The sequence below is a fragment of the Bombina bombina genome, chromosome 4 (assembly GCF_027579735.1).
Source record: "Bombina bombina isolate aBomBom1 chromosome 4, aBomBom1.pri, whole genome shotgun sequence".
Classification (NCBI taxonomy): domain Eukaryota; kingdom Metazoa; phylum Chordata; class Amphibia; order Anura; family Bombinatoridae; genus Bombina; species Bombina bombina.
In genome coordinates, this window is record NC_069502.1 from 266,333,272 (window position 1) to 266,360,205 (window position 26,934).

A 26,934-nucleotide genomic window follows, 5' to 3' on the forward strand; every position below is an offset into this window, starting at 1 on the left:
GCATAAAGAACAGACTGGCTAGGGTAGAACTAAGAGGGTGGGGCCTATTGGACATTTAAATGCGCTATGGTTGTACGTTTAACTAGACATGATTAAGGATGTTCGTCCAAAAAATTCTGATTTTGTGTTGGCCTAACAAAACATTTTGGTACTGCTGCTATTTTTCATATGGATTATATTTGGGACAGTGCTGTACCCTGATAGCTTCCACACCTATATCAGAAAGATATCCAGGTGCTGAATACCTTTGTATTGTGCAATATGTGGATAACACAATTTCGGCACAATCTGGCATTGGAACCGTATGCATTTCAATTTAGACAACCTAGATTTTTATTAAAATTTGACATTTATCTGGGAATCTAGACATGGGTCAGAACATAGACACACTGAAAGACTTTTGGCAAGAAATTTTGTTGATATTCAGGTTCTGGTGTTTGTACAATAGCCCTTAGTTCATTCTACTGCAAGGGGTTTCATTTTATTTCTAGAATACACCTAACCTGCCCTTTTCACCTCTCACTGTATTTTCCACTATTATAACCCACTTAATTTAGGATATGGTAAAACTGAGTGCTTCGCTTAATTTAGGATATGGTAAAACTGAGTGCTTGTTTATGAATTTTATGTTCTAATTTGTTTCATATACTATTTAAGTTTGTGTTTAATTCCAACCACCTCCCCTACAACCTCATCTCCCTCTCCCCTCCGTCCAATCCCCCTCCTGGCATGAGGATGAAAAGGACATTAAAGTTGTGACTATTGCTTAATATTATGTGTGCCACTGGCAATAGGCATTACATTCCTTGAGTAAATAAATAAATATACATAGTTGAAAAACTTAGGTATAGCTACAATTTGTGTGATGTACCGATGTATATTTAAATAATTATTATTAGTTATTTGTAGAGCGCCAACAGATTCCTCAGCGCTAATTCTTACAAGCTGTTTGGTTTTCACGTTTTTGTTTTAAGTCTATTTTTGAGTTTCCCTTTGTATCTATATAAATAACAAAACAAAAAGGAAATATTTTATTGTCATTTGAATTTTCATAGTCTTAGTGCTTTACAATGTGTGTTTAGTAGGCTATGTATGCCTAGTAGTTGTGATATAAACTTTAATGTTTTAAATCAAATCACTATATGTTTGATACACACACAATATATATATATATATATATATATATATATATATATATATATATATATATATATATATATATATATATATATATATATAAAATAAAATCTGTACCAGATGTGCAGCATTTGTTCACATGGAAAGAAAAACTAATAATCAAGGACAGGGGGAAGGGGGGGATGGATGGCTCTTATTCATCACTTGCTGAAAAAGATGCTGGATTTCCTGTTGTGTGATGAGGGTCAGCTTTTGGGTATAGCGATATTAATTTGTAGAGTTAACCATTTCTGTATGCAGATGGTTCTTCAGTATTTTAATACAATAAGCTGGAGTCTTTACAAATGGTGTGAAAATTCCATGATGTACATGTAATTCAAGAAACTCTTGTTTCACAAAGATGTTCACAAATACACATTTGGTTTATACATTTTTTTATTCATTTTTGTGTTAAACCTATGCAGTGTGGTGGCAATTTGCATTCTACAATCCGTGTATAAAACGCAAGATAACGCCCACTCTGGCACATGTGGAACAAAGCACAGGGCAATACAGAAAAGTGTCAGTATGACGTCAGATAAAAAAAAATAATAAAAAAAATAAAACTCAAACCAATAAAAAGAAAAATCACCACATTCTGCCAGTGTCATGTAACAGAAGAATGTACTTACATTGCTTTGCTCCCAGATCTTGGACTGCAGCCATGCTGTTTATAGTGATGTTCTTAGGAAAGTCTGTTTGCCGCGAGCTTGTGCCATCAACCAGGATAATATGCCTTAGTAGAGGGACCTGAGGAAGAATGCCCTGTGGAAGAAGAGGATATAACAATTAGCTGTTTACCAGTCAAGAGCAAGACATAATGACATGGTTACAGTAAAAGGAACACTACTTGTTCACTTAATCGAATAATCGTTTAAAATTAAACATTACCTACATAATTTGGGTCTTAAATATCTATATACAGGGAGTGCAGAATTATTAGGCAAGTTGTATTTTTGAGGATTAATTTTATTATTGAACAACAACCATGTTCTCAATGAACCCAAAAAACTCATTAATATCAAAGCTGAATAGTTTTGGAAATAGTTTTTAGATTGTTTTTAGTTATAGCTATTTTAGGGGGATATCTGTGTGTGCAGGTGACTATTACTGTGCATAATTATTAGGCAACTTAACAAAAAACAAATATATACCCATTTCAATTATTTATTGTTACCAGTGAAACCAATATAACATCTCAACATTCACAAATATACATTTCTGACATTCAAAAACAAAACAAAAACAAATCAGTGACCAATATAGCCACCTTTCTTTGCAAGGACACTCAAAAGCCTGCCATCCATGGATTCTGTCAGTGTTTTGATCTGTTCACCATCAACATTGCGTGCAGCAGCAACCACAGCCTCCCAGACACTGTTCAGAGAGGTGTACTGTTTTCCCTCCTTGTAAATCTCACATTTGATGATGGACCACAGGTTCTCAATGGGGTTCAGATCAGGTGAACAAGGAGGCCATGTCATTAGATTTTATTCTTTTATACCCTTTCTTGCCAGCCACGCTGTGGAGTACTTGGACGCGTGTGATGGAGCATTGTCCTGCATGAAAATCATGTTTTTCTTGAAGGATGCAGACTTCTTCCTGTACCACTGCTTGAAGAAGGTGTCTTCCAGAAACTGGCAGTAGGACTGGGAGTTGAGCTTGACTCCATCCTCAACCCGAAAAGGCCCCACAAGCTCATCTTTGATGATACCAGCCCAAACCAGTACTCCACCTCCACCTTGCTGGCGTCTGAGTCGGACTGGAGCTCTTTGCCCTTTACCAATCCAGCCACGGGCCCATCCATCTGGCCCATCAAGACTCACTCTCATTTCATCAGTCCATAAAACCTTAGAAAAATCAGTCTTGAGATATTTCTTGGCCCAGTCTTGACGTTTCAGCTTGTGTGTCTTGTTCAGTGGTGGTCGTCTTTCCGCCTTTCTTACCTTGGCCATGTCTCTGAGTATTGCACACCTTGTGCTTTTGGGCACTCCAGTGATGTTGCAGCTCTGAAATATGGCCAAACTGGTGGCAAGTGGCATCTTGGCAGCTGCACGCTTGACTTTTCTCAGTTCATGGGCAGTTATTTTGCGCCTTGGTTTTTCCACACGCTTCTTGCGACCCTGTTGACTATTTTGAATGAAACGCTTGATTGTTCGATGATCACGCTTCAGAAGCTTTGCAATTTTAAGAGTGCTGCATCCCTCTGCAAGATATCTCACTATTTTTGACTTTTCTGAGCCTGTCAAGTCCTTCTTTTGACCCATTTTGCCAAAGGAAAGGAAGTTGCCTAATAATTACGCACACCTCATATAAGGTGTTGATGTCATTAGACCACACCCCTTCTCATTACAGAGATGCACATCACCTAATATGCTTAATTGGTAGTAGGCTTTCGAGCCTATACAGCTTGGAGTAAGACAACATGCATAAAGAGGATGATGTGGTCAAAATACTAATTTGCCTAATAATTCTGCACTCCCTGTATATATATATATATATATATATACACAATTAAAAAGCGCCCCATAAACAGTACAGTACATAAGATGCAAACAAAAGGATATGCTGCTTTCAGTGGATTAGCAGAACCAGATGGTTAGAGTTGCTGCCTCATATGTCACGGCACTGGAGACCGGGTAGTAACTAAAACGGGAAATAAAAAGACAAGGCGCAACTCCTCTAAGCGTAGCGAGTCAAATCACACAAGTTATTAATTAACAATCAAAATGAAAAACTCACATTTCAACCTCAAACAAGTATGAGGTAGGGTATGGGCACTGGAAAACCGTATAGGTCTCTCAAACGATATCTCCCAGAGTTCAACAGTGGCAAAGTTTCAGGGGTGTTATATGTACTTACAACCGTACACACAATGTATTCAAAGCACTTTCTGCACTCACTGGAAGGAATCGAGTCAACGGGTTGACAAATAACCCAAATACAGTTAAAAAGGCAGCCACATAACCCAGCTGTACACACACAAAGGAGTCTGAGGCCGCGCCCAAAGTCTCTACACCACCGCAATCAGCTGTTATATTTAGCTGGCTCTTTTGTGTGTGTACAGCTTGGCTGTGTGTGGGGTCCTTTTTAACTGTATTTGGGGGGGATATATATATATATATATATATATATATATAAATGTATGCTTACCGGATATATTTATTTCTTCTACGATATGACGAGTCCACGGATTTCATCCTTACTTGAGGGATATTAACCTCCTGCTAACAGGAAGTAGCAAAGAGTACCACAGCAGAGCTGCATATATAGCTCCTCCCTTCCCTCCACCTCCAGTCATTCGACCGAAGTTAGGAAGAGAAAGGAAAAGCCACACAGCTTCCTGTGAGTGCCAGTGGCACCCAGGGCTGAGCATGTTGCAGGGTCATGGATGTGTACCCGGTCCAGTATGAGAGTGCAGTTCCCTTCCGTGCTTTGTATATGTCTAGGGTGATTACATATTCCTGTGCACCCTTCCCTTGTTTTCAGTTTGTTTGGATTTGAAAGCTTGCATTGTGTGGCTGTTTTAGGGTCTCAGGTATTGGAAAGGACCTTGACGTGGTACCTGAGCTTGTCCCATTTGGCCGGATGCGGTGACTAGCCTTTCCATTCTTGCTTTTAAATCTTAGCTGAGAGTTTGTGAGTGAGTGCTGGGTTTTCTCTGTGTGTCATATATATGGAAATGTATGCTTACCGGATATATTTATTTCTTCTACGATATGACGAGTCCACGGATTTCATCCTTACTTGAGGGATATTAACCTCCTGCTAACAGGAAGTGGCAAAGAGCACCACAGCAGAGCTGCATATATAGCTCCTCCCTTCCCTCCACCTCCAGTCATTCGACCGAAGTTAGGAAGAGAAAGGAAAAGCCAAAGGTGCAGAGGTGATTGAAGTTTAATAAAAATATAATATATAATATATACCTGTCTAAAAAATGACAGGGAGGGCTGTGGACTCGTCATATCGTAGAAGAAATAAAGGTAAGCATAAATTTCCTTTTTTTCTACAAGATATGAGGAGTCCACGGATTTCATCCTTATTTGTGAGATACAATACCAAAGCTACAGGACACGGATGAAAGGGAGGGACAAGACAGGAACCTAAACTGAAGGCACCACTGCTTGAAGAACCTTTCTCCCAAAACCAGCCTCAGAAGAAGCAAACGTATCAAATTTGTAAAATTTGTAAAAAAGTGTGAAGAGACGACCAAGTTGCAGCCTTGTAAATCTGTTCAACAGAGGCATCGTTTTTAAATGCCCATGAGGAAGCCACAGCCCTAGTAGAATGAGCCGTAATTCTTTCAGGAGGCTGCTGTCCAGCAGTCTCATACGCCAGACGGATGATACTCTTCAGCCAAAAAGAAAGAGGTAGCCGTAGCTTTCAGACCCCTACGCTTTCCAGAAAAGACAATGAATAATGAAGATGATTGACGGAAATCCTTAGTCGCCTGCAAGTAAAACTTCAGGGCACGGACCACATCCAAGTTATGCAACATACGCTCCTTTTTAGAAGAAGGGTTAGGATATAATGAAGGAACCACAATTTCCTGATTAATATTCTTATTAGAAACAACCTTAGGAAGGAAACCAAGTTTGGTACGTAAAACCACCTTATTGGAATGGAAAATAAGAGAAGGCGAGTCACATTGTAATGCTGAAAGCTCAGAAAAGAAATAGCAACCAAAAAACATAATTTATGCTTACCTGATAAATTCCTTTCTTCTGTTGTGTGATCAGTCCACGGGTCATCATTACTTCTGGGATATTATCTGCTCCCCTACAGGAAGTGCAAGAGGATTCACCCAGCAGAGTTGCTATATAGCTCCTCCCCTCTACGTCACCTCCAGTCATTCGACCAAAGACCAACGAGAAAGGAGAAGCCAAGGGTGTAGTGGTGACTGGATTATAATTTAAAAAATATTTACCTGCCTTAAAAAACAGGGCGGGCCGTGGACTGATCACACAACAGAAGAAAGGAATTTATCAGGTAAGCATAAATTATGTTTTCTTCTGTTATGTGTGATCAGTCCACGGGTCATCATTACTTCTGGGATACCAATACCAAAGCAAAAGTACACGGATGACGGGAGGGATAGGCAGGCTCATTATACAGAAGGAACCACTGCCTGAAGAACCTTTCTCCCAAAAATAGCCTCCGAAGAAGCAAAAGTGTCAAATTTGTAAAATTTGGAAAAAGTATGAAGCGAAGACCAAGTTGCAGCCTTGCAAATCTGTTCAACAGAGGCCTCATTCTTAAAGGCCCAAGTGGAAGCCACAGCTCTAGTAGAATGAGCTGTAATTCTTTCAGGAGGCTGCTGTCCAGCAGTCTCATAGGCTAAACGAATTATGCTACGAAGCCAGAAGGAGAGAGAGGTAGCCGAAGCCTTATGACCTCTCCTCTGACCAGAGTACACGACAAACAGGGAAGACGTTTGTCGAAAATCCTTAGTTGCCTGCAAGTAGAACTTGAGGGCACGAACTACATCCAGATTGTGTAGAAGACGTTCCTTCTTTGAAGAAGGATTTGGACACAAGGATGGAACAACAATCTCTTGATTGATATTCCTGTTAGTGACTACCTTAGGTAAGAACCCAGGTTTAGTACGCAGAACTACCTTGTCTGAGTGAAAGATCAGATAAGGAGAATCACAATGTAAGGCTGATAATTCAGAGACTCTTCGAGCCGAGGAAATAGCCATTAAAAATAGAACTTTCCAAGATAACAATTTTATATCAATGGAATGAAGGGGTTCGAACGGAACACCCTGTAAAACGTTAAGAACTAAGTTTAAACTCCATGGCGGAGCAACAGTTTTAAACACAGGCTTGATCCTAGCTAAAGCCTGACAAAATGCCTGGACGTCTGGATTTTCTGACAGACGCTTGTGTAACAAGATGGACAGAGCTGAGATCTGTCCCTTTAATGAGCTAGCCGATAAACCCTTTTCTAAACCTTCTTGTAGAAAGGACAATATCCTAGGAATCCTAACCTTACTCCAGGAGTAATCTTTGGATTCACACCAGTATAGGTATTTACGCCATATTTTATGGTAAATCTTTCTGGTAACAGGCTTCCTAGCCTGTATCAGGGTATCAATAACCGACTCAGAAAAACCACGTTTTGATAAAATCAAGTGTTCAATTTCTAAGCAGTCAGCTTCAGAGAAGTTAGATTGTGATGTTTGAATGGACCCTGTATCAGAAGGTCCTGTCTTAGAGGTAGAGACCAAGGCGGACAGGATGACATGTCCACTAGATCTGCATACCAAGTCCTGCGTGGCCATGCAGGTGCTATTAGAATCACTGATGCTCTCTCCTGTTTGATTTTGGCAATCAATCGAGGAAGCAGCGGGAAGGGTGGAAACACATAAGCCATCCTGAAGTTCCAAGGTGCTGTCAAAGCATCTATCAGAACCGCTCCCGGATCCCTGGATCTGGATCCGTAGCGAGGAAGTTTGGCGTTCTGGCGAGACGCCATGAGATCTATATCTGGTTTGCCCCAACGTCGAAGTATTTGGGCAAAGACCTCCGGATGAAGTTCCCACTCCCCCGGATGAAACGTCTGGCGACTCAAGAAATCCGCCTCCCAGTTCTCCACTCCCGGGATGTGGATTGCTGACAGGTGGCAAGAGTGAGACTCTGCCCAGCGAAATATCTTTGATACTTCCATCATTGCTAGGGAGCTTCTTGTCCCTCCCTGATGGTTGATGTAAGCTACAGTCGTGATGTTGTCCGACTGAAACCTGATGAACCCCCGAGTTTTTAACTGGGGCCAAGCTAGAAGGGCATTGAGAACTGCTCTCAATTCCAGAATGTTTATCGGCAGGAGACTTTCCTCCTGACTCCATTGTCCCTGAGCCTTCAGAGAATTCCAGACAGCGCCCCAACCTAGTAGGCTGGCGTCTGTTGTTACAATTGTCCAGTCCGGCCTGCTGAATGGCATCCCCCTGGACAGATGTGGCCGAGAAAGCCACCATAGAAGAGAGTTTCTGGTCTCTTGATCCAGATTCAGAGTGGGGGACAAGTCTGAGTAATCCCCATTCCACTGACTCAGCATGCACAATTGCAGCGGTCTGAGATGTAGGCGTGCAAAGGGTACTATGTCCATTGCTGCTACCATTAAGCCGATCACCTCCATGCATTGAGCTACTGACGGGAGTTGAATGGAATGAAGGACACGGCATGCATTTAGAAGCTTTGTTAATCTGTCTTCTGTCAGATAAATCTTCATTTCTACAGAATCTATAAGAGTCCCCAAGAATTGAACTCTTGTGAGAGGAAAGAGAGAACTCTTCTTTTCGTTCACTTTCCATCCATGCGACCTTAGAAATGCCAGAACTAACTCTGTATTAGACTTGGCAGTTTGAAAGCTTGAAGCTTGTATCAGAATGTCGTCTAGGTACGGAGCTACCGAAATTCCTCGCGGTCTTAGTACCGCCAGAAGGGCACCCAGAACCTTTGTGAAGATTCTTGGAGCCGTAGCCAATCCGAATGGAAGGGCTACAAACTGGTAATGCCTGTTTAAGAAGGCAAACCTTAGATACCGGTAATGATCTTTGTGAATCGGTATGTGAAGGTAAGCATCCTTTAAATCCACTGTGGTCATGTACTGACCCTTTTGGATCATGGGTAAGATTGTCCGAATAGTTTCCATTTTGAACGATGGAACTCTTAGGAATTTGTTTAGGATCTTTAAATCCAAGATTGGCCTGAAAGTTCCCTCTTTTTTGGGAACCACAAACAGGTTTGAGTAAAACCCTTGTCCTTGTTCCGACCGCGGAACCGGATGGATCACTCCCATTAATAATAGATCTTGTACACAGCGTAGAAACGCGTCTTTCTTTATTTGGTTTGTTGACAACCTTGACAGATGAAATCTCCCTCTTGGGGGAGAGAATTTGAAGTCTAGAAGGTATCCCTGAGATATGATCTCTAGCGCCCAGGGATCCTGGACATCTCTTGCCCAAGCCTGGGCGAAGAGAGAGAGTCTGCCCCCCACTAGATCCGGTCCCGGATCGGGGGCCCTCGGTTCATGCTGTCTTAGGGGCAGCAGCAGGTTTCCTGGCCTGCTTGCCCTTATTCCAGGACTGGTTAGGTTTCCAGCCTTGTCTGTAACGAGCAACAGCTCCTTCCTGTTTTGGTGCAGTGGAAGTTGATGCTGTTCCTGCTTTGAAATTCCGAAAGGGACGAAAAATAGACTGTCTAGCCTTAGCTTTGGCTTTGTCTTGAGGTAGAGCGTGGCCCTTACCCCCTGTAATGTCAGCAATAATTTCTTTCAAACCGGGCCCAAATAAAGTTTGCCCCTTGAAAGGTATATTAAGTAATTTGGACTTAGAAGTTACATCAGCCGACCAGGATTTTAGCCACAGCGCCCTACGTGCCTGAATGGCGAATCCTGAATTCTTAGCCGTAAGTTTGGTTAAATGTACTACGGCCTCCGAAATGAATGAATTAGCTAGTTTAAGGACTCTAAGCCTGTCCGTAATGTCGTCCAGCGTAGCTGAACTAAGGTTCTCTTCCAGAGACTCAATCCAAAATGCTGCCGCAGCCGTAATCGGCGCGATGCATGCAAGGGGTTGCAATATAAAACCTTGTTGAACAAACATTTTCTTAAGGTAACCCTCTAATTTTTTATCCATAGGATCTGAAAAAGCACAGCTATCCTCCACCGGGATAGTGGTGCGCTTAGCTAAAGTAGAAACTGCTCCCTCCACCTTAGGGACCGTTTGCCATAAGTCCCGTGTGGTGGCGTCTATTGGAAACATCTTTCTAAATATTGGAGGGGGTGAGAACGGCACACCGGGTCTATCCCACTCCTTAGTAACAATTTCAGTTAATCTCTTAGGTATAGGAAAAACGTCAGTACTCGCCGGTACCGCAAAGTATTTATCCAACCTACACATTTTCTCTGGTATTGCAACAGTGTTACAATCGTTAAGAGCCGCTAAGACCTCCCCTAGTAATACACGGAGGTTTTCCAATTTAAATTTAAAATTTGAAATATCTGAATCCAATCTGCTTGGATCAGAACCGTCACCTACAGAATGAAGCTCTCCGTCCTCATGCTCTGCAAGCTGTGACGCAGTATCAGACATGGCCCTAGAATTATCAGCGCACTCTGTTCTCACCCCAGAGTGATCACGCTTGCCTCTTCGTTCTGGTAATTTAGCCAAAACTTCAGTCATAACAGTAGCCATATCTTGTAATGTTATCTGTAATGGCTGCCCAGATGTACTAGGCGCCATAATATCACGCACCTCCCGGGCGGGAGATGCAGGTACTGACACGTGAGGCGAGTTAGTCGGCATAACTCTCCCCTCGCTGTTTGGTGAAATTTGTTCAATTTGTACAGATTGGCTTTTATTTAAAGTAGCATCAATACAGTTAGTACATAAATTTCTATTGGGCTCCACCTTGGCATTGGAACAAATGACACAGGTATCTTCCTCTGAATCAGACATGTTTAACCCACTAGCAATAAACATGCAACTCGGTTACAATCTTATTTAACAAAAACGTACTGTGCCTCAAGAAGCACTAAACGATTAAATGACAGTTGAAATAATGAACTGAAAAAAAACAGTTATAGCATCACACTTTAAAAACAACACAACTTTTTAGCAAAGGTTTGTTCCCATTAGTAAAATAACACTAATTAAATTTTAAACATAAAAATTACAGAGCAACGTTTTAAATCACAGTCACTATATAAGTCTCACAGCTCTGCTGAGAGAATCTACCTCCCTTCAAAGAAGTTTGAAGACCTCTGAGTTCTGTTAGAGATGAACCGGATCATGCAGAAAATACAAGAGTAACTGACTGGAAATTTTTGATGCGTAGCAAAGAGCGCCAAAAACGGCCCCTCCCTCTCACACACAGCAGTGAGAGATAAACGAAACTGTCATAATTAAAACAAGCAAACTGCCAAGTGGAAAAATAATGCCCAAATATTTATTCACTCAGTACCTCATTAATGCAAACGATTCTACATTCCAGCAAAAACGTTTAACATGAAAAATACCTATTAAAAGGTTTAATGTACTTTTACAGAGTAATTCCGGTGAAATACCATCCCCAGAATACTAAAGTGTAGAGTATACATACATGTTCATTATAACGGTATGGCAGGATCTTTTCATCAATTCCATTCAGAAAATAAAAACTGCTACATACCTCAATGCAGATTCAACTGCCCGCTGTCCCCTGATCTGAAGTTTTTTACCTCCCTCAGATGGCCGAGAAACAGCAATATGATCTTAACTACTCCGGTTAAAATCATAAGAAAAACTCTGGTAGATTCTTCTTCAAACTCTGCCAGAGAGGTAATAACACGCTCCGGTGCTATTGTAAAATAACAAACTTTTGATTGAAGTTCTAAAAACTAAGTATAATCACCATAGTCCTCTCACACCTCCTATCTAGTCTTTGGGTGCAAGAGAATGACTGGAGGTGACGTAGAGGGGAGGAGCTATATAGCAACTCTGCTGGGTGAATCCTCTTGCACTTCCTGTAGGGGAGCAGATAATATCCCAGAAGTAATGATGACCCGTGGACTGATCACACATAACAGAAGAAACAAAACTTTCCAAGATAACAACTTAATATCTATGGAATGCATGGGTTCAAACGGAACCCCTTGAAGAACATTAAGAACTAAATTCAAACTCCAGGCTGGAGCAATTGGTCTAAACACAGGCTTGATTCTGGTCAGAGCCTGACAAAAAGAATGAACGTCTGGAACATCTGCCAAACGTTTGTGTAGTAAAATCGACAAAGCAGAAATTTGTCCCTTTAAGGAACTTGCTGATAACCCCTTCTCCAATCCCTCTTGGAGAAAAGATAAAATCCTGGGAATCTTAACTCTACTCCATGAGTAGCCCTTGGATTTGCATCAATAAAGATATTTGCGCCATATCTTATGGTAGATCTTTCTAGTAACAGGCTTACGTGCCTGAATCAAAGTATCAATGACCGAATCAGAGAACCCCCGCTTAGATAAAATTAAGCGTTCAATCTCCAAGCAGTCAGTTGCAGAGAAACTAGATTTGGGTGTTGGAAGGGTCCCTGAATGAGAAGGTCCTGCCTCAATGGAAGCTTCCACGGAGGCAGAGAAGACATGTCCACTAGATCGGCATACCAAGTCCTGCGAGACCACGCAGGCACGATCAGAATTACTGAAGCCCTCTCCTGTTTGATCCAAGCAATCACCCGGGGCAGAAGAGCAAACAGTGGAAACACATAAGCTAGGTTGAACGACCAAGGCACTGCCAAGGCATCTATCAGTTCGGCCTGAGGATCCCTTGACCTGGATCCGTATTTTGGGAGTTTGGCATTCTGACAAGATGCCATCAGATCCAACTCCGGTCTGCCCCATCTGAGGATCAGAGTGGCAAAGACCTCTGGAAGGAGTTCCCATTCCCCCGGATGAAACGTCTGTCTGCTTAAAAAGTACGCTTCCAGTGTTCCACTCCTGGGATGTAGATTGCTGACAGATAACAAGAGTGGGCCTCCGCCCACCGAATTATCTTGGATACTTCTGTCATCGCTAAGGAACTCCTTGTTCCTCCATGATGATTGATGTAAGCCACAGTCGTGATGTTGTCCGACTGAAAGCAAATTAATTTGGCCGAAGCCAACTGAGGCCATGCCTGAAGCGCATTGAATATTGCCCTCAATTCCAGAATATTGATTGGAAGAATCGACTCCGACTGAGTCCACACACCCTGAGCCTTCAGGGAATTCCAGACTGCACCCCAACCTAGAAGGCTGGCGTCCGTCGTCACTATCACCCATGAGGGTCTGCGGAAGCACGTCCCTTGGGACAGATGATCCTGAGACAACCACCAAAGAAGAGAGTCTCTTGTCTCCTCATCCAGATCTATCTGAGGAGACAAATTTGCATAATCTCCATTCCACTGTCTGAGCATGTTCAGCTGTAGTGGTCTGAGATGAAAACGAGCAAACGGAATGATGTCCATTGCCGCCACCATCAATCCAATTACCTCCATGCACTGGGCCACTGATGGCCGAGGATTGGACTGAAGGGCTCGGCATGTATTCAGAATCTTTAATTTTCTGACCTCTGTGAAGAAAATTTTCATGGATATGGAATCTATTAAGAGTTCCCAGGAAGGGAACCTTGGTCTGTGGAATTAATTAACTCTTTTCTAGATTCACCTTAGACCAGTGAGTCCTCAGAAAGTACAGAACCATGTCTGTATGAGACTTTGTCAGATGGTAGGACGACGCCTGGATCAGAATATCGTCCAAATAAGGCGCCACTGCAATACTCTGCGGCCTGAGAACCGCTAGAAGGGACCATAGAACCTTTGTGAAGATCCTGGGTGCTGTGGCCAACACGAAGGGAAGAGCCACAAACTGAAAATGTTTGTCCAGGAAGGCAAATGCATCCTTCCAGTCCACGGTAGTCATATACTGACCCGCTTGGATTAATGGCAGAATTGTTCGAAGAGTCTCCATCTTGAAGGATGGGACTCTGAAAAACTTGTTAAGACTTTTCAGATCTAAAATGGGTTAAAACGTGCGGGCTTCTTGGCTTGTTTACCCTTGTTCCAAGTCTGGTTAGGTCTCCAGACGGACTTAGTCTGGGCAAAATTCCCTTCCTGCTTGGCGGAAGACGAGGAAGAAGAGGGGACTCCTTTAAAGTTCTGAAAGGAACGAAAATTATTTTGTTTACACCTCAGTTTAGTAGATCTATCCTGAGGTAGGAGATGACCCTTACCTCCCGTAATGTCAGAAATTATTTCCTTCAAGTCAGGCCCGAATAGGGTTTTCCCCTTGAAAGGAATAACCAAAAGCTTAGACTTAGATTACACATCAGCAGACCAAGATTTTAACCATAACGCACTAAAATAGCAAATCCAGCATTCTTAGCCGCCAATTTAGCGTTCTGAAAGGCGGCATCTGTAATAAAAGAATTAGCCAGGAGTCTCAGTCTTAAGAGACTCTTCTAAAGCATCAAACCAGAAGGCTGCCGCAGTGGTAACTGGAACAATGCAGGCCGTTGGTTGTAAGAGGAAAAGCAGGAAAAAGAAAATCAGCTGCACTTGCGGTTTTAAAAAAAAAAGTAAAAAATAGAATTTATTGATATGCCTTTAAAAACAAGGTACATGCAGGCTAGCAGGATGAACATCCTAACATGTTTCGTGCCTATACTCCGCACTTAATCATAGGACTAGGGTTCATGGTATTGCCCCTTCCTTTTAAAGGGACAATACCCAATAGCAAACTTTGTACAATTTAAAAAGACAAAACACCAAATGTGTACAATACACTGGGGAAAAAAACACTTGTAGAATCATACAAAGAAGTACATATATGCATACATAATAAACAAAAAAATGAGAAAAATAAGTTAATAATTAAGTAAATAAATATCTAAATAAATAAATATTTAAATAAATATTTGCTACGGAGTGGTGCAAGATATTCTAAATGTTAATTGTAACTATGGGTGGATCTAAATGTAATTGATTACTCTAAATATGCCTAATAGGATCTCAATTTACTAAAAATCTGTGGTATGAGATGTGGTATGATTTTAAAGAGAAGCCATATTCTCAACATATTCATGGTACAAAATGAATTAATTTAAATTTAAGTGTGTATGCCAAAAAAGCAAAGGCTAAACAGCATAACACCTTGCATTTAATAGGATATAACTACCCATCCTCTCACTACTAAAATATTAGTGGTTTAGTATAAGAAAAATATAGATTCCAAACAACAATTATTACAAAAAACAGATGCATAGGGGAATCACTTGAACAATTAGTCAAGGAACCAACTCGTAAGGAAGCTATATTAGATCTAATACTTACAAACAGTGATACAGTTTCAGATGTGTCTGTAGGTGAGAACTTAGGATCCAGTGATCATCAATCTGTTTGGTTTAGTATTCATGTTCAGGAACTGTCCACCCAGACTAAAACAAAAGTTTTAGACTTTAGGACGGCAGATTTTTCATTAATGGGAGAATACCTAAAGAACTATTTAAAGGGGAAAACTCTTATTACAGGGGTTCAAGAACAGTGGGAATTTGTGAAAGGTGCCATTTTAGATGCAACCGCACACTGTATTAGACATGTCTGTAAAAGTAAAAGAAAGCGGAAACCAATTTGGTTTTCCAAAGAAGTAGCACATGCTGTAAAGACAAAAAAGATAGCTTATAAAAATTACAGACACACACAAGCAGATGATATGAAAATATGGAGACTCCAACAAAAAAAAGACTAAGCAGTTAATTAGGAAGGTTAAAGCTCATGCAGAACAGAAGATAGCACAGTCAGTAAAACATGGGGACAAAACATTCTTTAGATATATCAGTGAAAAAAGAAAAAATAAGGTAGGAATAGTAAAATTGAAATCAGTTGATGGTAGAATAATAGAAGGAGATAAGCAGATTGCAGACTGTCTCAATGATTACTTCTGTTCTGTTTTCACTAAAGATTGTGAAGATACAATGTCTACATTAAGGGATGCTACGCAAAATAGAAACAAGCTTAACAGTAATCTTTTTACAGAGGATGAGGTTTTGTTAGCATTATCAAAAATAAATGTTACAAAGGCAGTGGGTCCTGATAATATTCATCCAAGGGTTTTAAAAGAACTTCGATCAGTGCTAACTGTCCCATTAACTGATCTGTTTAATCAGTCACTATTAACAGGAGCTGTCCCAGATGATTGGAGAATAGCAAATGTAATACCCCTTCATAAAAAGGGCAGTAGAGAAGAATCTGGCAACTACAGGCCAGTTAGTTTAACTTCAGTAGTAGGGAAATTAATGGAAAGCCTCTTAAAAGAAAGAATTATGACTTACATAAAGACAAACAATTTAGAGGACCAAAATCAGCATGGTTTTACTTCAGGGAGATCATGTCAGACTAATCTAATTGACTTCTTTGATTACGTAACAAAAGTATTAGACAAGGGAGGAGCAGTTGATGTAGCATATCTAGATTTCAGCAAAGCATTTGACACCGTCCCACACAATAAACTTATTCACAAACTATATCTCCTTGGTCTAGATTCAAAAATTGTGAACTGGGTGGAATGCTGGCTTAAGGACAGAAAACAAAGTGTCTTAGTAAATGGAGTTCATTCAGCAGCGGGGGCTGTTACTAGTGGTGTTCCTCAGGGGTCAGTTCTGGGGCCTGTTTTGTTTAACATATTTATCTGCGATATCAGCAAAGGGCTACAGGGGAAAGTATGTCTCTTTGCAGATGATACAAAAATTTGCAACAGAGTGGATGTTCCAGGGGGGGTAGACAAAATGAGAAGTGATATACAACAATTGGAGGATTGGACAAACGACTGGGGTCTAAAGTTTAACACAGCAAAGTGTAAAATAATGCATTTAGGGAAGAAAAATCCAAATGTTAATTACAGACTCAATGACACTTTACTGACTGTTACAGACGAGGAACAGGACTTGGGAATTATTATTTCAGACGATTTAAAACTTAGTAAACAATGTAGTAATGCAGCGAGTAAGGCAAGCAGAATGCTTGGATGTATTGGTAGAGGTATTTGCAGCAGAAATAGTAAGGTTCTTATGCCACTTTATAGATCATTAGTTAGGCCTCATCTTGAGTATTGTGTGCAGTTCTGGAGACCATATCTTCAGAAGGATATTAACAAACTTGAATCTGTGCAAAGGAGGGCTACCAAAATGGTACATGGTCTAAAAAATAAAACTTACCAGGATAGGCTCATTGACCTAAATATGTATAGCTTAGAGGAGAGAAGGGAAAGAGGTGATATGATAGCAACTTTCAAGTACATTAAAGGGTTTAGTAAAACTGAGGCTGTGGGTATTTTACATAAAATGGAAAATTCAAGAACAAGGGGTCATGAGCTCAAGCTAAAGGGTAGTAGATTCAGAAGTAATTTGAGGAAGCACTTCTTTACAGAAAGAGCGATTGATTTATGGAATAAACTTCCTCAAGAGGTAGTAGCAACAAACACTGTGGGGGACTTTAAAAATGCATGGGACAAGCATAGGGCTATCCTACGAACTAGATAAGTTTATACTGTTAGGTAAGGTCAGGCAGACTTGCTGGGCCTATGGCTCTTATCTGCCGTCAATATCTATGTTTCTATGTTACTTAATAGAGCGAGACTCTATTCAAAATAATAGGACATGTCCCATTCCCTATTTAAACCTAAGGGAGTGATGGTCTTCAGTTTGTGTATCCAATACAGCTCACGTTTCAATAATAGTTTACATTTGTTGCCACCTCTGATGGGAGAATCAACCTTATCTATAACTTTTACTGTAATATATGCTTTATGGGTAAAATGTACTACATTAAAAAGTCTTGCCACAGCCGAGTCTTTGTTATAATTCTTAGTGTCATTAATATGTTCCCTGACCCTGGATCTAAGTTCCCTTGTCGTTTGTCCGACATATTGAAGGGAACAGATGTTACATTCTAGCAGATAGACAATGAATTTGGTTCTACAGTTAGCATAAAAATTTACCATAAAATTCTCCTGAGTGACAGAACTTGGTGGTAGTTGATACTACAGCATTATACTCAAGCATACCACATGCATTGGGAATTAAAGCATTACAATCTTTTTTAAGTTCCACCACTCAATACTCAGTTGAATTCATCATCTATTTTTGTGAAATAGTGGAGTTTTTACTCAAACATAATTTCTTTATGTTTGATGGTGAATATTTTTTGCAAGTATGCGGCACGGCGATGGGGGCAACATTTGCCCCCTCGTTTGCCAACTTATTTGTTGCCTGGTGGGAGGATATGTATTTATATACTAAATTAAACCATTTTGCTGATTTAACCATTAAATATATGAGGTTTATAGATAACTTGATTTTTATTGTACAGGACCCACTAGACATTAATATGTTTTTGGATTATCTTAATGATAATGAGTTAAATCTCAAATTTTCTGGTGAAATGCATTCTCATACAGCTTGCTTTTTGGATCTTACCTTAACTGGCAGCATTGATACAGGCACTATACTCACTGATACTTTTCATAAGCCCACAGCGGGCAATACTATTTTACACGCTAAATCCTGTCATCCACCGCATCTCATTCGCTCAATTCCTAGTGCGCAAAACATCCGCATGAGGAGAAACACAAACTCTGATCACAATTATTACACTCAGTCAGCCGAACTTACAAATAAATAGACTCAAAATGAGAGGGTACTCAGACAAAGAGCTTCAGAAATCATTTGACAGTGTAAAATCTAAAAAATAGTCAGAGGTTATTCATAACAAAAGGGACAAGAGCAATTTCGATAAAGATGCTGTGGTATTTTCTACGGAATACTCCAAACAGTATTATGACATCTGCAAAATTCTTGTTTCTAAAAACCCACCTACATTAGCGACAAAGTTGGCTCCCAGCATGATCACTAGTAAAGGGGCCAAAACTAGAGATTGGCTGCGGAAAAAAGGCACTTACAGATGTGGAGCAAGATCCTGTATCACCTGTGGAGTGATAAATCAGAGCAACCATTTTTTAAGTTCTGTCACTCAGGAGAATTTTATGGTAAATTTTTATGCTAACTGTAGAACCGAATTCATTGTCTATCTGCTAGAATGTAACATCTGTTCCCTTCAATATGTCGGACAAACGACAAGGGAACTTAGATCCAGGGTCAGGGAACATATTAATGACACTAAGAATTATAACAAAGACTCGGCTGTGGCAAGACATTTTAATCTAGTACATTTTACCCATAAAGCATATATTACAGTAAACGTTATAGATAAGGTTGATTCTCCCATCAGAGGTGGCAACAAATGTAAACTATTATTGAAACGTGAGCTGTATTGGATACACAAACTAAAGACCATCACTCCCTTAGGTTTGAATAGGGAATGGGACATGTCCTATTATTTTGAATAGAGTCTCGCTCCATTAAGTATATACATGCATCTGTTTTTTGTAATAATTGTTGTTTGGAATCCATATTTTTCTTATACTAAACCACTAATATTTTAGTAGTGAGAGGATGGGTAGTTATATCATATTAAATGCAAGGTGTTATGCTGTTTAGCCTTTTCTTTTTTGGCATACAGACTTAAATTTAAATTAATTCATTTTGTACCATGAATATGTTGAGAATATGGCTTCTCTTTAAAATCATACCACATCTCCCTATGTGGCATGGTCTTTCCCTCTCATAGACATAGGTATTTATTGCATACTTTGTGGCTATTCTATTGCAGGGTAACGATCAAATTACAGTTGCCAGGGATTTTTAGTAAATTGAGATCCTATTAGGCATATTTAGAGTAATCAATTACATTTAGATCCACCCATAGTTACAATTAACATTTAGAATATCTTGCACCACTCCATAGCAAATATTTATTTAAATATTTATTTATTTAGATATTTATTTATTTACTTAATTATTAACTTATTTTTCTCATTTTTTTGTTTATGTATGCATGCATATATGTACTTCTTTGTATGATTCTACAAGTGTTTTTTTTCCCCAGTGTATTGTACACATTTGGTGTTTTGTCTTTTTAAATTGTACAAAGTTTGCTATTGGGTATTGTCCCTTTAAAAGGAAGGGGCAATACCATGAACCTTAGTCCTATGATTAAGTGCGGAGTATAGGCACGAAACATGTTAGGATGTTCATCCTGCTAGCCTGCATGTACCTTGTTTTTAAAGGCATATCAATAAATTCTATTTTTTACTTTTTTTTTTTTTTTTTTTTAAAGCGCAAGTGCAGCTGGTTTTCTTTTTCCTGCTTGTTTTCCCTGCGGCGGAACCGGCCGCAGTTTTGGCGTGCACCCCCTGGGCTTCACACCTTTTCCTTTCCCCTGGACATCCGGTGGCGTTTTCAGTCAGCGTGGGACCTGAGCAGCTGCTGTCGTGGATGTTGTAAGAGGAAACCCTGATGAATAAAAATTTCTTTAGAAGACCCTCCAATTTCTTATCCATAGGGTCTTTAAAAGCCCAACTGTCTTCAATAGGAATAGTTGTATGCTTTGCCAGGGAAGATATCCTTAGGGACTGATTGCCACGAGTCCCGAACAGTGTCAGATATGGGATACATCTTCTTGAAATTAGGAGAGGGTGAGAACGGAATACCCGGTCTGTCCCATTCCCTCTTAATAATCTCAGAGATTCTCTTAGGAACCGGAAAAACATCAGTGTAGGCAGGTACCGCTAAGTATTTGTCCATCTTACACAATTTCTCTGGTGGCACCACAATAGGGTCACAGTCATCCAGAGTCGCTAAAACCTCCCGAAGCAACAGGCGGAGGTGTTCAAGCTTAAATTTAAAGGACATGACGTCCGAGTCTGTTTGAGGTAACGCACTTCCCGAATCGGAAAGTTCCCCCTCAGACAAAAGTTCCCTGACCCTCAAAACAGATCCCTGTGAGGGTACATTGGAAATAGCTAATAAGGCAGAGGACTCAGTATTCACATTGACTTCTGTCCTACTGCGTTTACCCTGTAACACTGGCAACTTAGATAATACCTCTGTAAGGGTAGTTGAGATAACTGCAGCCATATCCTGCAGAGTAAAAGAATTGGACGCGGTTGAAGAACCAGGCGTCGCTTGGGTGGGCGTTAAAGGTTGTGACGCTTGGGGAGAAGTTAGCGGTATACCCCGATTCTCCTCAGACTGAGAATCATCTTTAGACACATTTTCTTTACATAAAATCTGTGCTTTACAGTGTAAGGCCCTCTCAGTACACGAGGGACAAAAAGTTAGAGGGGGTTCCACAGTGGCATCTAAACACATAGATCAAGGAGTTTCCTCCTCAGTGTCAGACATGTTAGACAGACTAGCAATAAAAAACAATAGTCGTTCTTTGCTTAAATATTGAGCTATTAGTTCAAATTAAAAAAATAATAATAATGAAACAAAAAACTGTACTGCGCCTTTAAATTTTAAAAGCGCAACCATTTTTCTGATATTTTTTTTAAAAAAAAAAACATTTGTGGCAATATAATTAATTTACTGTGCCCAAAAGCTCTATCTGTATTGCATCCACTTGCTACAATATGAGATACCCAAAAAAAAAATAAAAAAAAATAATAATAATAATATATATATATATATATATATATATATATATATATATATATATATATATATATATATATATATCGTAAACCGTTATTTATTTAATTGAAATTGGCCTCCTGCACCACGCCACAGCTCTGCTGTGGCACCTACCTGCCCCCGGACGATACAGCTGTAGTTCAGATAGCCCTAAAGACCTTCTAAGGCCGATACAGTATAGGCCCCACCGGAGCCCTAGATGCTGCCTCTTAATGCGATCCGGAAGAATGAGCGCGTCCTGAGCGCGCGAAAATAGGCCCCGCCCACCACGGGCGTAATAAACTGAACCCGCATGGGTCGCAGAATAAGCAAAACATGTCGCCATAAAAAAGTTAGCCATGTGCCCTCTATAAACAGAATAAACATCGAAACACTGTACACTTCTCAGAATGTAACCACCTTTAAAAACCGCAGCTCCCAGCGTCCAGCCCTGCTATGCAAAGAAATTATCATACTTTGGCAATCAGCATAAATACATTTTTATACTTTGGCAATCAGCATATATAAATTGTTATACTTTGCAATCAGTATATAGGGGTCCCAGGTACACCGAATCCTCTGTGTAAACTGCTTCCCCTTCCCCTTATAGGGACAATGTCAGTCTGTTTCTGATGTATCAAGTCTCCCCAGAAAATAAAAAAGACTGAACATACCTCAAATCTGCTTGCAACAAGACACCGGTCTCCACACTGAAGATTTCTTGTACACTACCGTCAGCTGCGCTGTGGGAACCATCATGGATCTTAGATAATGCTTGCTAAGATCATCAACATCAGGGCAGAAAATAATATGTCTCCATTCCTCTTGGGAATCCAGACTGACGATTTCTCCCTGAGGAAAATAGTACTCACTGGCACCATTTTAAAATAAGCTTCTTGATTGAAGAAACTAAAACCTCACTTTACTTCTTCCTATTACTAACACAGGCAAAGAGAATGACTGGGGGTGGAGGGAAGGGAGGAGCTATATATATACAGTTCTGCTTTGGTGCTCTTTGCCACTTCCTGTTAGCAGGAGGTTAATATCCCACAAATAAGGATGAAATCCGTGGACTCGTCATATCTTGTAGAAGAAATATACATACACGTATACATATACATATATATATATATATATATATATATATATATATATATATATATATATATATATATATATATATATATATATATGTCGTTTTACCACCTGGGTGCAGCTTCTTTTAGCCCAGTAATGCTTTTCACAGAGTAGAACTTTCCTGTAGTTTATCGGTCTGATCCCGCCTATTACGGTCAGTCCAGCACCGAAATACCAGGCAATTCCTCTCTGAACAAGGAACAGAGCAACCCCAGACGATCGTTTCGACCTTCATTGGGCCTCGTCAGTGAGGTGTAGCCATATTCCTCTAAGCACACTGAGCAAGGAGTCCACGTTTGGTTGCCCCTTTTTCCCATAGGGAGACTAAATACACACAGAAACGAACAACCGGCTCAATAATATTGTTAGCCTGTTCTATGGCTTTTACCAGCGGTATTTCGGCGCTGGACTGACCTTAATAGGCGGGATCAGACTGATATACTACAGGAAAGTTCTACTCTGTGAAAAGCATTACTGGGCTAAAAAGCTGCAGCCAGGTGGTAAATCGCCATAGAACAGGCTAACAATGCTATTGAGCCAGTCACATATATATATATATATATATATATATATATATATATCCCCAATGGCTGGGGCATTTACCACCTCCTATGACCCAGGCCAAATAGAGAAACCGCTTCTTCTCCGGTAAACCGCACGGTCATGAAAGAGAAAATAAGTGTGACCACACCCGGTCACATGGTGCGCAGTGCAGGACTGCCCCTGCTATAATAGTAAAAAAAAAAAGTGCCAAGCCTTTCAGGCTGCGCAGCCCCAAAAACGCAAGTAAAAAACCCTGTACGTTCCAACATCTGCCTGAGCCTCATCTCACACATGTCGCAGCATAATCAAATAAACAAATAAACTTATGTGATTAGTCCCCCCTGTTCAATAATCCCCCTCTGGAGATATTAACCCTCAATTCCATACAGATAAAAGGAGCCACACTGTGACCCTGTCTTCTTGCATTATCATGTGTAAAAAAAAATGAAACGATCTTACCGGAATCTATGGATGCGTTCGCAGATAGACTCTCCCTGCATCTCCAGAATCTAACTTTCGTCAATGCTCTCATTGAGAGGCTGACAAGACTACTTAAAACTCCAGTCCCATTTCGAAGGGTAGATACCCTTCATAAGAAACTACTCCAAATCTTCTTACACTTCTCTGCTAACCTCCGGTGATGAAAGGCAAAGAATGACTGGGATATGAGGGAAGTAGGGGGAGTATTTAAGCCTTTGGCTGGGGTGTCTTTGCCTCCTCCTGATGGCCAGGTTCAGCATTTCCCAACAGTAAGGAATGATGCCGTGGACTCTCATATTAAGGAGGAAAACTCCTTTACCTCCAGTCACAGAAGAAAAAATAGCATCCAGACCAGGCCAAAAAAAAAAAAGTTCCCTGAAAAGGAAGGGGCAAAAGCCTAGACTTAGAAACCATGTCCTATTAGAAATCAGCAACCTTAGCAGGATTTGAACCCTCAATCCTCTGGTTGATAGGAGGCATTGCTTCCACTCGGTCAGGGCTACTAAGGCCATATTTTTGGCATTATTCTTAATAATGTCATCAACAGTGTCACAATTTAAAGCATTAGCTGACCTTAAAAGACTTCATTGATTCTAAAATTCTTCAGAAGCAGATTAATGTGAAAACTTCATAATTAAGCTATCACACCAAAGAGTAAAGGCTGCAGCAACACGTGCAATACTAATAGTTGGCCTAAAAAAGAAGCCTTTTTGCTGAAAAGGTTTCCTATGAAAAGACTAACTTCCTATTCATAGTGTCTAGTAAAATAAGTACTATCCTTGCGCTGACTAGTAGAATGTTTAGCCAAAGTAAAAATAGCCTCATCTACCTACATGATAGTTTCAGATCAAACAATCATGGACTGTAATTATTAGTATTTATGTTGGCAATGTTTGTAAACCAATAGCTTTAATAAATTTAAAAAAACAAAACAAATGATTTACCTTCAGCTTTGTCTGTAGCAGCTCTTTGCTTGTTATAATATGGGTGACCTCTGTTTCTGTAAGTCCATGGGCAATGGCGGAACCTCCAAGGGTGGAATAAAGTGTGACAACTAAAAACAAAAAATCCATGAAAGATCTATTAAATTTATTTTGTAGAGCAGGTTAAATATAGCAACTGTATTAGATAAATGTAATACAGAACACATAGTAATACAGGCATAAATTCCCTAATCCGGAATTCCAAAATCCAAACTTTTTAAATAAAAATTATAAAAAAAATGTCCCTGTCTGTTAGTCTCAATCTTTACTGCCTGTGTTTTTGGTTTGATTTTTATATTCTAAAATGCAAATAGTCTATATTTATTTAAAACAAAATATTACCTGATTACAGTACTGTACTATCGTTCTGCGGATACTATGTATACAAAAGTATTAAACATTACATAAAACTACCTTTAGCTTACATAAATAAGTTGTATTATGACATGTAAATATTGCCTTAATGACATAAGATATTTCTCCAACCTGTCGCATTTTACATACGCAAATATTCCAAAATCCAAACTTTTTCCTGTCCCAAGCAGTTTGGATAAATGGTTTTCTAACTGTAATATCCTCCAAATTTAGCCTTTAAAGTAAGTAAAAATGGTTTTGGTGTTCTCAGAGTCTACTGTTCTAAGGTAAAAGGCAAGGCTAAATTTACTTGTTACAGGTAGACCCTTTATCCAAACTATTTGGGACCAGAAAACGGTTGGATTTGGAAATTGTTTGGATTTTGGAATAAAGGTACATATTCCCAAATTCAGAATCCCAAAATCCAAACTTTTTCACTAATATTTTTTAAAAAAAATAAAATGATCCAAAAGTTACTATTTTCCTTGCATGTAAGTCACAAAGGTTTTAAAAAGGATAACAAACTACCTTTAGTTACATGTATAAACTATATTATGAAATGTAAATATTGCCCAATTTATATATATATATATATATATATATATATATATATATATATATATATATATATATATATAGGATATTGTTGTTTACACTTGGTTCCATGCTCTCTCCCAACTGTCCCATTTCAAAGATGCAAGTATTCCAAAATGCAAACCTTTTGCAGTCCCAAGCAGTTTGGATAAAGGGTTTTCTACCTGTACTTGCATCTTTAAAAAGAGACAGTTTAGAGATGCCATAGAACAGAGTGTAAACAACAATATCTTATGTCATTTAGGAAATATTTAAATTTCATAATACAGCTTATACATGTAACTAAAAAGGTAATTTTATATCATTAACACTTTGTGACTTACAGGTAGGGAAAAACAAAATGTATGCTTACCTGATAAATGTATTTCTTTCCGGATATGGAGAGTCCACAACATCATTCCAATTACTAGTTGGAATATCACTCCTGGCCAGCAGGAGGTGGCAAAGAGCACCACAGCAAATCTGTTAAGTGTCACTCCCTACCCATAATCCACATTATGGGTAGGGGAGTGATGGAAAAAGGAATAACACAAAAGGTGTAGAGGTGCCTGAGGTTTAGTAAAAAATAACAGTCTTAATTAAGGGTGGGGTCGTGGACTCTCCATATCCAGAAAGAAAGAAATTTATCAGGTAAGCATAAATTGTGTTTTTTTCCAAAGATATGGAGAGTCCACAACGTCATTCCAATTACTAGTGGGAACCAATACCTAAGCTAGAGGACACATAATGAATAGGGAGAAAGAACAAGACAGGCAGACCTAAACAGAAGGCATCACCACTTTAAGAACCTTTCTCCAAAACCTTTCTCCAAAAAGAGGCCTTAGCCGAGGCAAAAGTATAACTTTTTAGAAAAAGTATGCAGAGAGGACCAAGTAGCAGACTTACAAATCTGTTCCACCGAAGCTTCATTTTTGAAAGCCCAAGAGGAGGAGACAGCCCTAGTGGAATGAGCTGTGATTTTCTCAGGAGGCTGCTGACCAGCAGTCTCTTAAAGGGACAGTCTACACCAAAATGTTTCTTATTTAAAAAGATAGATAATCCCTTTATTACCCATTCCCCGTTTTTGCATAACCAACACAGTTATATTAATATACTTTTTACCTCTGTGATTTCCTTGTATCTAAGCCTTTGCAGACAGCCTCCTTATCTAAGTGCCTTTGACAGACATGCAGTGTAGTCAATCAGTGAAGACTCCTAAATAACTTCACGGGAGTGAGCACAATGTTATCTATATGACACATGTGAACTAGCACAGTCTAACTGTGAAAAACTTTCAAAATGCTCTGAGCTAGGAGGCGGTTTTCAACTGTTTAGAAATCAGTTTGAGCCTAGCTAGGTTTAGCTTTTCAAAAATACCACCAAGGGAACAAAGCAAATTTGATGATAAATGTAAATTGGAAAGTTGTTTAAAATTGCATGCCCTATCTGAATCATGAAAGTTTAGTTTTGACTTTACTGTCCCTTTAAGCAAAACAAATTCTACTTTTCAACCAGAGGGAAAGAGAAGTAGCGATAGCCTTCAGACCCTTACGCTTTCCTGAGAAACAAACCAACAGGGCAGAAGACTGGTGAAAATCCTTAGTCGCCT

General features: G+C 39.7%; 1 protein-coding gene across 1 annotated transcript in view; it reads right to left on the bottom strand.

The window, feature by feature from the left end:
- ACSL3 (acyl-CoA synthetase long chain family member 3) overlaps positions 1-26,934 on the bottom strand; it is a 488,476-nt gene that overhangs the window by 152,307 nt on the left and 309,235 nt on the right. The window contains exons 4-5 of the mRNA XM_053709959.1: positions 24,360-24,469; positions 1,809-1,941 (exon numbers count right to left, since the gene is read on the bottom strand). Of these exons, the coding sequence (XP_053565934.1) occupies positions 1,809-1,941; positions 24,360-24,469 (243 nt within the window). The remainder of the gene's footprint in view (positions 1-1,808; positions 1,942-24,359; positions 24,470-26,934) is intronic.